Here is a 17,780-nt window from a genome sequence, read left to right as displayed (position 1 = left end):
CATGGCTCTTCACCTAAGCTTTAGAGTCATAATATTGGGGACTCTATTTATGTACATTCTTATCTGGCCCTTGGTTCTTTACTTCCCCTCCCCCCATTATACTATATTATCTTAATGAACTAAGAGCCTTGATGGTACAGTGATCTAAGCACCCTGTTATTAACACAGCTGCCTGCAATTACTGCTGGTTCGAATCTCTCCAAGGCTCAAGGTTGACTCAGCCTTCCATCCTTTCTAAGGTAGGTGAAATGAGGACCCAGTTTGTGGGGGCAATAAGATGACTTTGTATAAAATATACAAAAGTATGAAGGCTATTGCTTAACGCATTGTTAGCTGCCCTGAGTCTCCGGAGAAGGGCGGCATATAAATCAAATTTAAAAAAAAACAAAAACAAACTATGAATGTTTATATTGGTTTTCTATGTGTTGTTCATGGCCCAGAATTATGTACTAAAATAGATGGATTTATACATGGTTTAAAATAATAATCTTAAATTGTGCCTGGAAAACAGTTGGCAACTATCAGCATATCACCATCAGGCCAAAGTTCTGGATTATTTCTCCTAAAAGTTTCACATAGATAATGGACACCCATTGAATGTGCCAGATCAAGAAATGAAGCTTTCTGTATGTGACTGTGGTCATTCTTCAAGCACACTTAGCTGAAAACTCATGTAGACCCTTAATTCTTTGTCAGTCTGGTTAATGACAGAATCATAGCCTTAAACAAACTGCAGAAGTTAATAGTAGTGCAGATTTTGTCAGTTATATTATTTCTATCTTTTTTCGCTGTTGTTATATATAAATTAGTGATAACAACAAAAGTGAATTTACTTTTCATAGAAGAGTAGAAGCTTACTGGACACTTTACAGCTTATCAAGTGCCTGCTGTTTACAAAAGAAAGCTATCTTGTTTGGGGAGGTTGTGATTCTTCTTCTTTTTCCTTTTTCCTCTTTCTTCTTCTCCTTCTTCTCCTTTTCCTCCTCCTCCTCCTGCTTTACTTTTGATTTTGAAAACAAAGTAATAAACATTTTCATAAAATAGTTCTCTTGCAATCTTCTAATTTAAATGCAGTTTTGATGCAAACATGTATTTCTTCTGGCTTAATCTTCCATGCTTATTGGTGAGGCAATTGAAGCAGCCCAGACACATCATTTATTGATTAGGAAGCTGACAGCGTCACTTATGATGAAATATCACAATGTCCATCATGATGTTATTGTCTTGTTGCTTTGACAAAAACACTTTTTTAATCACTTTATCATTAAGAATGATGTTGTCATTTGAATTGTTCATCAACCAACAGAACACAAAACAAAAAGAAATAATCATTATGTTTCCAAGGTATTAAGATCCCTACAGTGTCATTGCAAAAGAAACAGATTAATTAGCATCTTTATTTTTATACACGTAACTAGCAAAAGAAGGGAAGTGCTAACATTTGAAGTAATTTCTGAAGAGATAGATTGCGTGTGGGATGCACGTTGTTATATGCCTCTGTTGTTCGCCTCTGTGAAGTATGCTAATTCTTAATTAGTTTTTCCTTTTTTTATTTTCACTAATAGTTTTGCAAATGTAATTATCAATAGTTTTGATCTGAAGCAATCTTATTTCAATTTGAATTTTAAAATTTGTTATGAATGATTACTATAGTTAGAAAGTAATTAAAGCACATGTCCTGTGTAGTTTCTCATCTCAGCATTGCTTTAAAATGTATTTTCTTCTTTTAAAATACTCCAGAATTATATTTGGAAGTACTATTAATTTGGAAAGGGTGAGGGGAATTGCTACTGTCTTTTCAGTAATCTTTTTTTTAATATATAAAATAATTTTTATTAAACAGTTTGTCTTTCAAAACAACACAAAAACAATCACACATATATAAAAACAAAACATGTCAAAACGTAATGTATTGAACATTACATAACATTAACGGTAATTTTACAGCATTTCTTTTCAGTAATCTAATTACAGAAATAGATGAAATATAGAGGGGCTGGGGAATCTAATGGCAGCAATTCCTGCCACATTCATAGAAAACATTTTTGCAGCAAGTCCCCCCCCCCCCAATTTTAATTCATTATATTATAGTAAATATATACATTAAACACACTGGAGACAGACAGAAGGAGAATAAAAATGAAAGACAAATGCTGTTATTTACCTGAAAAGGAGATTACTGGAAAACAAACTTCTGTTATTGTACTTTCAGCAAAACTAAAGTCCTTTCTATTTAAAAATATTTGGAAATCTTTCCATGTAAAACCAGGTTTATGCTTAAACAGATGCTTTAAACTGAATAGATAACTTTGTAACCCTCATGTACTATAGACTGTATATTGTATAATACACTGTATTTTTATTTTTAAAAAATGCCTGAAATTTGTTTCATAACTAAACACCTTAAGGAAAGCTTCTTGAATGCCTCTTTCTTGCTCTTCCTGAGCACATGAACTAATTCAGATGTCCAAAAAAGAAAAGAAAAAAAGTCATCAGTTGCAAATCTGGCATGAATAATTTCCTTATGTCATGGTAGTAATTCTTCTAGCCCCAAGTATCCATAAAGATTGGTGGGTTATTAAACTCCAAGTGCTATAGAAGCAGATTGTTTTGGCCCATTTTCAAACTGTCTATGGTATCAAGGCTGCTTTGACCACCTTGCTGGATAATCTTTATTTAAGGACTGATAAAGCGAATGTGATTCATTTGGTTGTTCTTGATCTCTTTATGTATTACCAGCCATGTGCAGTGCTCTGTTAGCAATTCAATCCCTGATGCTAACCAGATTTTAAAGGACAGCTGTTTAAAGTCAATCCAGGCCTTGCCAGACCTGCAATTGTAAGTTGGCATGGTAACGTGACATTGTGCCTTAGAACCATGTTGCTTAGCAATGAGCCCACAGTTCCAATTACCATCCGCAAATGAGGACGACCTGTACTTGAACATATTATATTCATTATTTTTTTCATTATGGAAAATAATTCCCCATACCAGCAAACATTTGTTACATAATCTGAATTATATGTGGAATATATGGTGTTTTCCCCCTCAGCCTTAGACACAAACAGAATAACTATTCTGAACTGTGTAGGCAGGTAAATGATCCCTTAAAGATACAACAAACAAGAACAAATCCATATCAGTCCTCCATTTCAGTTTTAAGATTTATTGAAAGAACAGTGGAAAGAGGGTAGAAGCGAAGGAGAGTGGGAGTAAATAAAATCCTACGTCATTAATTTGGTCTAGTTAGACCTATATACCCAAGGCCTACTTGGGATCCTCATTCAATAGCATTTCTTACACTGATTTAAAGCTCAACTTTCCATATTTGTTAAAAAGAGCTAGCATACCTGTAATTTTAATAAATTATATTGCTGCCATATATATTTTTTGTATTATATTTTGTGCACAGCTACGTATATAGGCTGGCTGAGAGCTTTATATGAGAATGATCTGTTTCAGTCAGCTCGATTTTGTTTCAACTATTAATATAATTATGCTCATATTTATGAGAATATATGCATTTTAAGGCCAACTCATTCATGGGACAAATTGAAAAATGAGTTCATCCTAATTTAATTGATTTAATTAAAAATTAAAATTCTGTCTCAATTTATGAAAACATAAACTTGCAAGAAAACTGATGAAGCTTCTTGGATGCGAAGTGAAACATCTTCTTCCTCAAAAAGTTGCCTTTAAAAAAAGCACATTTGAATTGCAGGAAAACACTGCTGTAAGTGTAAAATAAAAATTCAAATGTCACAGTTCGCTATTTGGAATTTTCATTGTAACCCCTTCCCTTTTCACTGATCTCTGATTTAAAACAACTTGACAGCTAAGTTTGTTTCAACATACCTAGGTACTTTACTTTCCTGAATAAGCTTCCTTATTTCTATACCAATTGTGGTGTGAATTTTCTAATGAGAATATGTATGACAATGTACATATATTTCATACTTCAAGGAAGATATGTTGATATGTCCTTTATTGTTCCTTATGTATGGACACTAATCTTTCCAAACTAAAACAGACTACTTGCACCATTAAACATATACTTTAAGACCTAATAGGGAAAAACTGTCTTAATTCTCTTTTTCTCCACACAAGCTATCTCAGCTTTGCTGTCTTCTGCTTCTCTGGAATGTATTCCCTCTCTCCTGGGAATCCAGACAACATTCCATTACAATATAGAATATTGTACCGAAATGACAAATCCCTGAATATTTTTCAAGGACAGTCTATGAACAAGATATTATGTTATTTACTGGCTCTTTTTCTCTTGGGGAGTCAATAAATATACGTTACTTATTCTGACATAATTTTAAGCCACATTTTACTCTTCATAGCAAGGAGGAGAACATGTGTGCTGATGTGAATCCTATTTAAATGAAACAAAAATTGCTCAAAGGTTCTGAGATCACAGTGTTCCTTTTTTATTCAGCAACTTATGAAGCTTGAAATGAGGAACACCCTCACACAAACCTGGGGATTGATGCTGAAAAGGTACTGTGATATATTAACCATGAAGAGTGACTTGGAAACAGTGTTGAAAAATAAGAGAGTATGTTCAAAATAGCTCTAGAGGACTTATATATTGTACGTTAAAAATAATCTTAGTAGAGATTGAAAGATATATAGTTTGATTATGATTTGCTTCTTTGAATAAAATCAAGGAAAGAATCCAATATAGTTAACATAAATTTTGGTGTGCTGAAACTTTTATACATAATTTTGTGATATATGATGATCAGATTCTCTGGAAAGTCACAAACCTCCCAAAAATGTTTCTTGTTTTTATAACAAAATTAAATCAATTGGCTCAATCTTGCATATTTTCACTATACTGTAGAAGTGATTATTATAAGTTCTATTGGGAATTCTAGAAGTTTAGCAGAGCTGAATTGAGCCTTAAGCAGAACTATACTTCACATCCATCAAATTTTGAATTATAGGCCTTTAACAATACTCCAAAAGACTATACGCAAACACAGGCGCGCGCGCGCGCACACACACACACACACACACACACAAACACACACAAACACACACACACACACACACACACACATATATATGTGTAATATATATATATATTACAAACTAATCTAAAAATACGAGTTCCAGGTATACTAGTAAAGAAAGAAGCAGACATACTGCGAACTCCGGAACTTAAGATTTTAAAATTTTAAAAGAATTAAAATTTTATTTTACTAAGCTTTCGTCAGCCATCTGCTGACATCGTCAGAATATTAAACTACCATTACAGAGATCTCTGCCTTTATATGCCATTAATCAATTAGTAGTTGATTAATACAAGTTTAATCAACTAGTTTAATACTAGTTTAATACTCTGATGATGTCAGCAGATGGCTGACGAAAGCTTAGTAAAATAAAATTTTAATTCTTTTAAAATTTTAAAATCTTAAGTTCCGGAGTTCGCAGTATGTCTGCTTCTTTCTTTACATATACATACATACATACATACATACATACATACATACATACATACATACATACACATATATATATCTATATATATGTGTGTGTGTGTGTGTGTGTGTGTGTAAACACACATACACACACAGACATACATACCTATATATATTAAAAAGGCTAAATAAAATATAACTAGGATACCCTTCCAGTCAGATATTGTAAGGCTTTTCTTTTCTGTCACATTACAATTTGTTCACAATCTTTAACATTTCTCAGAGCCACAGTTCAAGGCTTGTGTATAGTTGTGGGTCTCAGGCAGTGGTCGCCCAGGTTTGGGTGAACCGGTAGTGGCAGCGGCGGGAGGCTCCGCCCAGCCACCAGTATGTCATCATGGACACTCTGTGCATGCGCAGAAGGTTCTGTGCATGTGCAGAAGGGCCGTGCGTGGGTGCAGTTCCGAACTGGTAGTGAAGGTAAGTGGAAACCACTACTGGTCTCAGGTTATAAACTATATTGACATTAAAATAGGACAAGTTCCATATCTTTGCCAGAATATCCAAATCCACCTTCTCACCAGCCTCTGGAAGGCATGGAGATATTTATAAGCCCTTAAACCCAACTGTATTAGACTGCTAATAAGTTCCAAATTTACAGCTATGGTAAGTGGAAGGGCCATAATCAATTGCCTGAGAATCAGTGTGTTGAGTTTTCTGTACTCTGTATGAACAAAAAGACCAACTTTCTAAGTTGGGGGATGAACAATTTCCTTCCTTAGGTGTTCACACTTTGCATTAAAGTATAATAAGGTTTGACTTAGAGTGCTGTGCAATAAACTTGGTGTTTGTGTGGTAAAACTATTATTGTTAATCCATAATTGTTAGGACCTTGTTGAGGAAGAGCGTGCGGATAGGTACTTTCTGGCTATAAGGTCACACTGGGGTTGAAAGAAATCCTAATGAAAAAGCACTTGAAAATAAAAAGGTTGAATCGCTGGGGAATCTGAATGGGGGCGGCAGATATAAAACACAACATTTTAAATGTCCCATATTGGCTTTTCAGATTAGCTGATGCAGTTTGTCAGAATTTCGGAGTGAAACCTATTGCTTTAAGTGGTTGTTGTGTATATTGTTTGATTCTTGATACTAATTATAGTCATAATTATGTATTTTTTTAAAAAGATGACTAGGTATTTCCTAAACTTTGCTTGTGAAATATAATTTTCTTACATTTTTACCTGGGTGATACAATTAAATTAAATGTTAAATCTATCTTCTAAAAATGTGTCACTGATCATTTCCAGTTTCTTCTGCTGTCATAATTTCTACCTATTGAGGCTGAAAACAAATCTTGCCACAAAGAAATATAAAGAAAAATGTTAATGCATATTAGATTTCTCATATGCTAGATATTTCATGTCTTTCCAAAATAATAGACTTGCCAAGGTAGACATTCTAAAGTCTTGAATGTTAAAATGTGTAATAATGACTTCAGTCTCAGTGGTTTATGGAGGAAATAGCACTAGATGCCAGAAATTGGTCACTTTGAAGAGCTTTGTTCTCTATATGTGTGCCCAACTATGTGTATGCAAAAATACAGCATCTCTCATCTTATATAATTTATGTAATGTTGTCATTTCAATAGAAATTGATTTTTGACAATGTTTCAGGTGTCAAGATTCAGCTTTCAGCTAAAATTCACTATATTGTCTCAAGAAATCACAGTAAAGATTTCTCATTTGAGGGTGTTAAACCCATTTATAACCTTGCTATGCCCCTCCTGTGAACCCACACAAATCCACATCATCTTAAAACATTCTTAAATGTACTATAGCCTTAAAGAAAATAAATTAACCATTTTCCACAACTAGTTGTAATTTTAATGCCATTGTTTAATGTGCATAGTCCATTCCTGATTTTCAAAGTCATTGTGTGCACTATGTGACACTCTGACTATTTAAAGTACAAAAGTACGTCAAGCCAATTCCTGGTGGTGGTTTTAATTCCATAGAATAACATTAGACTGCTTAGGCCTTGATTCAGTCCCAAATAGGGTGAAATCCTGTATCATACAGTATATCCTGTAGCATATATCCTGTGTAAAAATGGAGAAATTCCCACCCTTCTCTCCAAGACAGGATGTGTAAAACAGGTAAAAACCCTGAACATGAGATATCTTTCTGCTTTGAGAACCTAAGGGAAGATGAATTATATTTACCATTCTGCAAGATCCTTGTGAAAAGTTCCCAAAGAAGCACTATTATTGGATTAGTGCCTCCAACAATAATATTTTTTATGATTTCGATACATTTTCTTTGAGTTTTATTGTTATTGTTATCAAATTTTGTTGGAAATTATCACGGTAGCTTTGGTTATAAATGTAATAATCAATAAATAAGGCTGCAGAAGTCCAGCTGAACCCTAAATGCCAGCAAGGGTTTAGATATTTGCAGACCTGATCTGGTAACCCTAGTGTAAGTAGGATGAAGTGTCATGAATCGATCAACACCATTTAATTTGTCTCCTGTGTGAAATATAAATCTATGGTTACTCTTAATCGAGAGACGTTGTAGCTCAGTGGTTAAGATGCTGAGTCTTAGACTATTAAAGGTCAATAGCTTAGCAGTTCGAGATCTGAGTGCTACGAGACAGAGTGAGCTCCCATCTCTTGTCCCAGCTCCTGCCAATCTAGCAGTTTGAAAACATGAAATGCAAATAGATGAATAGGTACCCCATATAAACGTGCAGAAAGGTAACAGCATTCTGTGTTTCGCCATACGCTCTGTGCTGTAGCATGATGTCAGGCTGGCCACATGACTGGCCCCTAGAGTTAGACACCACTAGCAGAGTAAAACCCGCAGAGATAGCTTACTCTTAATGGATAATGCGTTGAACTTTTCATGATTCTCTTTGTCTTTCTAAAAAGTTGTATTTAAAGTATAGCTTATCAACTGTGATAGCTCATTCTTTTTCTATTACAGTAAGTCAAGGAGGAGATGCCGTTGCCTCAGATATGTGTCCTGACCCAGGGATTCCTGAAAATGGGAAGCGAACAGGCTTGGACTTTAGGTATTTCATACGGATTTATGTTTGCAGATATTTTTATTTAGCTGTACGTGAAGCTAATATTCCCATTAAAAGCTATCAGTTTGCATTAACATTATCTATAACTTTTCTGTGACAATGACATAATCAGGTTGGTAATTACACCTATCCATGGATAGTCTTTGCAATTAAAAGTGAATTGCACTTTATTACTTTGCAATTAAAAGTGATTTTAAGCATGCTTTGACACTTCTAATAGTGGCAGGTTTGCTACCAATATTGTTAATGTTTAATATGCCTTAATATAAATCTTGATTATACTCAAAATTACTAGGAGCATTCAAACTGACAATTATACAACATTTTGTATAATAGTTTGAATTAAGCTGTGGTGGCACAGTGGTTAAAATGCAGTATTGCAGATTGACTCTGCCCAAGCCTGAAGTTCGATTCTGACCAATTCAAGGTTGACTCTGTCTTCCATCCTTCCAAGGTTGGTAAAATGAGGACTTAGATTGTTGGGGGCAATATGCTGACATTTGTAAATAATTCAGAGAATGCTGTAAAGCACTGCAAAGTGATATATAAGTCTAAGTGCTGTTGCTATTGCTAAACCTAGACATTTTCAGGAAAAGTGTTTGCCACCACGAAGGGTGCTTCATACACCATTGTACTCTCTACTATTTCTCACTTTCATTCTGTATTCAGGTATTGTAAATTTCTTGTCTAAAATTTCTCAGCTGATGATTTTGGACAATAGATATTATAACTACATCAGTATATAGTGAAGCATGAGATTAAAAAAAAAACATTTTGATTTCTAATGAATATTTACTCCTTCCCTGAGGCTTAACATTTCCTTTTTCTTGAAATATAAATACCAAAAAAAGTTCTTAAATAGAATTTTCTGCTTTGGGGTGGAAGGGAGTAAAAAAAAACAACAGGGAGATAAATTCGGCCATTCTATAATTCGTGCAAACTTTATTCTAAACTGTGCTGTTTTCTGTATATTTGAGATGGTGCAATTATTTACATTTCCTGCTTACTCTGTGCCAATTTATTTTGCTTCAGTCACAATGGCTCTGAAGCACTTTTGACAGAGATGCAGTGTTCCTTAATCATCCTGCTAAGGTGGAAAAAAGAACAGGCTTTTTATCAAACTTCAGCTCTCTTCAAGAAGCTGGAAATCACTCCTCTATCAGCAGGAGGGCAGAAAAAGTAATTTAGAAAGACCAAAGAATTCTATCAACTAGAAAAGAGGGCAGTTTCATAGACAGGGAAGTTAGTCACCTCTTTAGTTATTTCCTCTTTCGTGGCATTTATTCGGTGTTGGACTACAGGGCAAAGGGAAATAATAAAACTGGAATCCTATTATCAATGACCAAAGTAATGATACAGCATGTCAGAACAAGCTAGTGTCTAAAGTTGGAGAGGCATTAATGGAACAGCCCATCATTTGTATGTATACAGTCACAGGCAAAGACAGATGAATCTGATTCTTCCCATCTTCCCAAAAATTTCCCCTTGCCCAAATGCCTTTTGTATACTGATTTGGATCAGAGCTACATTGCAAAATTCAGAGCACTGCGAACACTAAAGGATAATTACATTTGGAGGAAGCCCCTGCAAATCCCTTCCTGTCCTTAATTAAGTGTTCTACTTACAGGAAGGAAGACCATTTCTACCTAAGTTAACGGACATAAATTAAATAATGAAGAGTTTGTTGCATGAGCTAGCGTAAAACAGTGCAGGCATGTGCACATGTAAAAACACTCAGATATAACATAAAGGGAAAGTAGAAGCACAGATATGAAGTGTTATTTGTTACACAGAAAATTTAGATTTTCCCTATAGCCAATGCTCCTATATTTTTTCCCTATCTTGTTATCCAAATTGCAACTAAATTAACCTGAAGATGTGGTTCAGTCTTCAGGATCCCAGGTTTATCATAGCATAGTATTTTTGGTAAGTGGGAGAGCAAAGTTAAATAATATTGCTTAACTGAACAACTGATTCCTTATATATGTGGTACTATGCATTAAATAAACCTTTGTGGTCACTAACAGTCAAATCCAACTTGAGGACACATTAGTATCATCATCATCATCTATTAGGATGCAAAGTTACTTTTTAAATCCCAATGTAGGAATCCACATATATTTCAATCATTCTAGTATGAGTTCAAAACATACATGTATATAATATTGTCTGTTTTCAAAATTCCCCAGTGTTCTTATTTTACTTGCTTTACAGATAGCTTGCAGGGAAATAAGAGAGTATAATGCTATCCTTTATGCCTAAATATGAACATGAAACAGAAGTTTGTGTACTGAAGTTTGTGTAATAACTGAATATTAAAGCAGTCTGACGTTTTGTGTGAAATTTGTTTATATATGAATAGTATATTCAGTTACTGGAAACTAAACCAATTGAATACAAATGGATTGCTTCCTTAACAAGCAGTCATAAGAATGTGATTGTTTAAAAACCATAATCTTTTGAAGCATTACAGAGCAGGCAAAGATAATGGTAAAAAAATAGCTCCTGGCTCTCATTATCCATTAAATAAAAGAGATTTGTTCAAGCAGTCAACTTTGTTGCCAGTATTGTCATAATTTTAGTTGAGAAGAATGGCCATCTCATTACATTATACTCTGTTTACATCACTTAATTGCAACCACAGACTTGTAATTAGCTAAGTTATAGCTTTGGTACTTAGAAATAGTGAAATTATCAATATAGTTTTGTTCCTTGAAGCAAGAATCTCCAGTTCACAGTACTTACTTTTTAAAGTAAAGAACTTTAAGAATTCAGATGCATAAATGAAAAAAAAAAAAGTTCTAGGAAGTATTTAGCTAACTAACCAGGAAACAAATTAATTAAAATATTGGTTTACTTTGATCAAATATGCTTAAATGCAGAACAACTAGACACAAGGACAGCTTTTTCCCGCATACCATCACTCTGCTAAGCAACTAATTTCCACAACACTGTCAAACAGGGATGGGTTCTACTTACCTTTACTACCGGTTCGCAGCGGGGCCACATGCACATGCTTGCTTCGCTCGCTCATGCGTACTCTTCTGCGCATGCGCAGAAGCATTTTGATGACATTGGGGTTGACGGACGGAGCCTCCCGCCAGTTTTATTACTGGTTTTATAGAACCGTTGCGAACCGGGAGTAACTCACCACTGCTGTCAAACTATTTATTAAGACTGTATTACTATTATTCTTCTCATCCTTCCTATTACCTATCTCCTTTTGTACTTATGACTATAACCTTGTGGCTTGTATCTTTATGATTTATATTGTTTTATTTAGTTATCTAGTATGATTTTGATTGCTTATTTAGTATACTATGGCTATCGCTAAGTGTTGTATCTTATGATTCATGATGAATGTATTTATGATGACTATGATCATGATTTATCACTTATATCTTTTATGTATACTGAGAGCTTATACACTGAAGAAAATTCCTTGTGAGTTCAATCATACTTGGCCAATAAAGAATTCTATTCTATTCTATTCTATTCTATTCTATTCTGTTCTGTTCTGTTCTGTTCTGTTCTGTTCTGTTCTGTTCTGTTCTGTTCTATTCTATTTCAAATGTAAGATAAAATATGTCTCACTTGACAAAACAGTGCTAAGTGTTTGAGGCCTAAATGTGCAAAATTCTAACTTTTACTATTTTACCATTTTATTTTTTTCTTTATTAATCAAAAACAAAAGGTTTCTCATCTATCCAATGAAACTCTGCGCAATAAAAATACTGTATAAAACATTAGCAATAAAACTGCAAAAACCATAAAGACCTGGATTGAGCCTCCCTCACTGAAAACACCAAATATCTATGATATTCATCCATCATCCAGAGCTCCCCAACTAAAAACTCGATGCCTAGGAGAAAAGCCAGATCTTTGTGGTTTTCCAAAATGCCATAGGTTGGAGTTGCCTGAACCTCTGGATGGAGCCTATTTCATAGGGCAAGCACCATGATACACTAGCTTGGCCCACTATGTGCCATTGCCTCACCAAGAGGAGCTGGAGCATGCTCCCTCTGCCAGATCTGATGGGAAGGGAGAGGTGGTCCTAGAAATAACCATGCCATGCTGGCCTTCAAAGAAGTTAACCAGTACCTTGAATTGTACATGAAATCATACTGGGAGCTAATGCAGCACATATAAAAGTGGTATTGTGCATCCAGATGAAGCTTCTGAATGACTTTCAAGGGCATGCCCATATAGAGCACATTCCAATAGTCCACAGCATATATATCCCATAAACATGTATGAACATGTAGCAAACCATATGAGTAATCAATGAAGTTCTTGAGATAATCAGTTTGGTATTCCTAAAGGGTTTTATATCACATTATTCATTGACAAGGGAAAAGTCTTTAGGAGTAAAAAAGAGTACAAAAAGGAGATAGACTTTGGACAGTATTAAAACTGTATCCTTCAGTCAATGAGCCAGCACCTAGCAAACTTATCGGTAATATGTCTCAGTAATGAGATCAGTGAATGGTGCTTTCCTTACTCTTTTAATGCAGACCAAGTTAAGGAAAATGATTGTTGCATCCCACTGTCTGAATTTCTTCTCCTACCAATTGTCATTTTCTGGCACAAAAAAAAAAAACAAAAAAAAAAAACCCCAACACCTTTTCCTTCCAGTATGATGTGGCAGGGATAGGTGAATATATGTGGTGCTTAGTCATCTGTCAAGCTGCCTAACAAGAGACACACACCTAAGTTCTTCACACTTGTTACTGGTCAATTATGTGATTTCTGAACAAGGATCTAATATGATATGAAGTAGGGATAAGGGATTTGATAATAAGAGCTCCATCCTTCATTCTGCAGCAAGAAATTAGACAAAGTTATGGAGGAAAAATGATGCCATTCCCCAACCCAGCAAAAAAGGGGGAAATAGTAAAACATGGGGCTGCCCCTGAAAAGCATCCAGAAGCTCCAGTTGGTGCAAAATGCAGCGGCCTGCTGGTTTTATGCAGATCTCAGTGTGCACATTTATCACATCTCCTGCGAGAAGGTCATTGGTTGCTGATTTGCTTCCGGGTGCAATTCAAGGTGCTGGTTGTCACCTTTAAAGCCCTTCATTGTTGGGACCAGGTTATCTGAGGGACTATCTCTTGCCAGTCAAATCTACCCAATTCACTAGAGTGGGGAGGCAAGGAATGTTACTGGTCCTGTCCCCTAAGGAGATACATCTGGTGGGATCCAGAAAAAGGGCCTTCTTCATGATGGCTCCCTCTCTCTGGAACATCATCCCCCTCAGAGATTAGATTGGCCCCCACTCTAACCCTCTTTTGGAAAGCCCTGAAGATGTGATTCTGCCATTAAATGGCAGAACCACATCTTTTGTGTGCTGTTATCAGGGTGGGGTGGGGGTTTATTATTTTTCTTTTTTATTATTTTTGTTTTTATTTCTTTTATATTGTGTTTTTATGACCTTGTAATCTGCCTTGAGTCGCTATGTGCGAGCAAGTGGCAATATAAATTTTCTAAATAAATAAATAAATAAATTTGATTTTATTGGGCACCCTACTCCAGTGGACTTTGTATAACTTCAGTCGTTATTTGCCTATTCATAGATAATACTTTTTTAAAAAAAAATACACCTATGTTTTAAATAAAATAAAATGATTGTAACAATATTAAAAATAAATAAGCACTGAGTACTGTTGATACAGCTTTTAAAAGAGGCGAATGAATACATATCTCTACCCACCTATATCTGTATATGTGTCATGTGTCATGTGTGTAAGAGTGACCTTAGGAGTCAGGAGGAAGAGACGTAGCTAGACAACATCATGCAAAAGCAGAGGTGTTGTGGGAAGTGTTTCTGAGGGCACCCTCCTAGTTTTATCTTTGGAAGGAAGCGGAAGGAATTCTTTGTGACTTGCAACATTGGTGTTATCTCTTTTAGGTAATCCAGACAAAAAGCACAACAATAATACAGTACTAGAGTACTAGCTCTGCCTTTTATTGTAAGATTACATTAACAGAATCTTCAGGGAACAGAGGACAGCCTCTGTAGAATATTACAAAAGCAAATTCTCTTTCCTTCTGAGTTCATGTAAAGCACATTTTCCACATGTTGATTCCATGTGGATTATAGAGCAAGCCACTACAGTGGTCTTTGGGAAAGGATGATAGCAAGGACATGCAATATAACACCGATGCAAAAACTGCATTCTTAGCAGCTGGCTCTGTAATAAAACCTAGCAACCCCATGACATTACTAAGTCTTATTTTTATTGTTCAAGAAATTCCAGCATGGCTATGCAGGAGACAGCCATGCTATGGTTCTTGCTTATATGAATGTTAAATAGTACTCTGAGGTTTTGATATTGGTGAAGAAGAAGCCCCTGCATATCAGTGGCATTTAAGAGACCAACTACTGTCATTTAGTTAGGAAAGTGGAAGATGGACACATATACACATAGAACCACAAATGATCAACAGAAAGCATCAATGTACTGTATCTCTAGACTGTGGTAACAAGCAGTGACTTGTCATCAATATACTGTTCATCCTAAGAAGATGAAATCTATCAATGCTTCAAGTGGCTTGTACATATTTGTCCAGTCTCTGAATATCTGAGTAGGGCAGATAATCTATGCTGTGATTCAATCTAATTTAGCAAAGCAAATACATTAGTGGTGAAGGGAATCTTTTGAAAATCTTACATCTTTTTGCAGATGTTTGCCTTACTCTATGGCTACTCTATGGCTTTCAATTTAGATAGAAATATCCATTAAAAAAGTATAAACAAAAGCACAAAGATTGTCAGTGTCCCTTTAATGATGAAAATTGCATAAAAACATTCTTTGAGTTTCTCCTTCATTACACATATCTGGATAACCTTTATAGTATATCAAGGTTCTTATTTTCAAAAATTACAAAAAAATGTCTGGTTGTCTTTTACTTTCTTTTAGACATCCATGTTTTGGGTCATAGCCTTGATTAAAATAAAAGAGTTACTGTATAGATGAGAGAAAATAACAGTACAGAAGGGATTTGCAGCATAAGCGTGACATAGTGTAGTTTTTCCTCTTGTCAGGATGAAGTAAATTACTGTATTTTACTTTTCTAAAAAATTGTGGTGTACACACGACAAAGAAAAAGTTTTGTATTAATACATTCACATAAAGACTAGGAATTTCTCAGGAGAAAAATGGTTGTGCTTATTAGACTGGGCTGCAATACATTATTCAAAGATTCTCCCAGACTGAAGAAAATTATTTCTGTAATGAAATTAATTGGAAAAAGAGAGAGTTTATTTTAAAGCCTACAGAAGAGCAGAGGTGGCGCAGTGGTTAGAGTGCAGCACTGCAGGCTATTTCAGCTGACTGCTAGCTACAGTTCGGCAGTTCAAATCTCACCGGCTCAAGGTTGCCTCAGCCTTCCATCCTTCCGAGGTGGGTAAAATGAGACCCAGATTGTTGGAGGCAATATGCTGATTCTGTAAACCGCTTAGAGAGGGCTGTAAAAGCACTATGAAGCGATATATAAGTCTAAGTGCTATTTCTATTGCTATATGACCACTACTGGATTAACACTGATGGTCCCCCCAAAAAAAACATTTCATAGTTTAAACTATGGTAATGACTGAGACTTTGATCATTTCAAGTCTTTCTCTTTTGTGATTTTAGCAATTTATGTTTTATAATTAAAAAGAAGGTGTAAGCAAGCTTCCTTTATCTTTGTTTCCTCCTTCCTACAAAGAAAGCTACCTAGAAACTAGTCCTTTAAGTATAGTAAAGCAATTTAAATTCTGTGGTGCCATGACAATTAAACTACTGCCAGTAGTGGGTTCCACTACCTTCATTACTGGTTTGGAACAATGAGTGTGCAGGTGCGCACGCTTGCTTCGGTTGCGCATGATGCTTCGGCGCCTGTGCAGAACCTTCTGTGCATGTGCAGAGCATCCGTGATGATGTCCAGGCAGGTGGGCAGAGCCTCCCGCTGCCGCCACTACCGGTTCGCCCGAACCGGAGTGAACTGGTAGAAACCCACCACTGACTACTGCTCAGTTACTTTCTCTTATATATCTTTATTCCTATTTTGCATTTTTATTCAAATGGTATCAGCCATTATATATTAGACTTTGAATCTGCCAAAGATTTTTCTTCCTTTTGTCTGCAGTTAAAAAACACAACATTTGTTTTGAATAAAGATTTTTTTAATGGTCAATTTTTGGATTCATGGTTTGATCCTTTGAAATCAAGTTTGCTTATGACTTCTAATCTACAAAGGCATCTATTAACTCCACACAATACTCTAAAGAGTAAATATTTGTCTGTTTTCCTGAACTGATGAATTGCATAGTATAGTATGAAAACAACCTTTACACTTGCCAGTTCAAAATTTTAAAAAGATCCCTGTTTTACATTTTTCATTATTGGTCATCATGGGAGTGTCGTTCATAAATTTTAACTTTAGATTTCTTTTAAGCTCTGGCAGGACTTCTCAGATACTATCATTTGTGGGGAAGTTGTAGTTTTGGCATTTAAAAGTGCTGATAACTCATGCCTTGACCAAGCATTTAGTCCTATTTCTTTATTAATGTTCTAGTTTATAAATAATAATAAACTTTGAGCTCATCGTTAAAAGTATTGGAGATTATCTACTGTTTTATTATTATTATTATTATTGCATTTAAGGAAATAAAAGAACATATTTTTTGGAAATGTAGGATATTGTGTTGTGTGGAGATAGATCCTAGTTGATCTTTCACTCTAAACTCAAAAATTATCTTATCAATAAGATCTCTGCTAAATATATTTTCATGGGTAATTAATTTGTTCAAGTGGGGTTACAATTAATTAGGAATATTTTTCTTCTATATATGGAATATATGAAAAATAAATACTTTCTCTGGCATCCTGCAGACATTGTTTGGCATTTGGGCCCACCTTAAAATCATCTTCTTCTACTCACATATAAATGACAAAGCATTTGAGTTTATCTGAAACATGTGCATTTGTGTGCCTTGGAGTCAATTTTGATTCCTGGTGACTGAATGGCCAATCCCCTGTAGTTTTCTTGCCAAGTTCATGGAAGTGGCTTGCTCTTGCCTCCTTCCTAACGTTGAGAAAAAAAATGACTGGCCCAAGCTACAATATATATTTAAAATGTGGTTGTGCTTGGGAAATTCATTTGGTATGAAGATATTTTTGTACTAATAATAGTACAGCAATAATATCATCACTAATTATTGCATCCCTAACCTTTAGATACTGTTGACTCTCAGAAAAAGTCAGAAACTGGCTGAGGGAT

General features: G+C 35.1%; 1 protein-coding gene across 2 annotated transcripts in view; it reads left to right on the top strand.

The window, feature by feature from the left end:
- CSMD1 (CUB and Sushi multiple domains 1) overlaps positions 1-17,780 on the top strand; it is a 1,102,994-nt gene that overhangs the window by 797,435 nt on the left and 287,779 nt on the right. For both annotated transcript variants that reach the window (XM_034436753.3, XM_034436752.3), the window contains exon 8: positions 8,414-8,501. In XM_034436753.3, coding sequence (XP_034292644.2) covers positions 8,414-8,501 — 88 coding nt within the window. The remainder of the gene's footprint in view (positions 1-8,413; positions 8,502-17,780) is intronic.

The sequence above is a fragment of the Pantherophis guttatus genome, chromosome 1 (genome assembly GCF_059756535.1).
Source record: "Pantherophis guttatus breed Tessera chromosome 1, ASM5975653v1, whole genome shotgun sequence".
NCBI lineage: Eukaryota > Metazoa > Chordata > Lepidosauria > Squamata > Colubridae > Pantherophis > Pantherophis guttatus.
The sequence above is the reverse complement of the archived record's forward strand: the minus strand, read 5'-3'. Positions and strand labels throughout refer to the sequence as shown.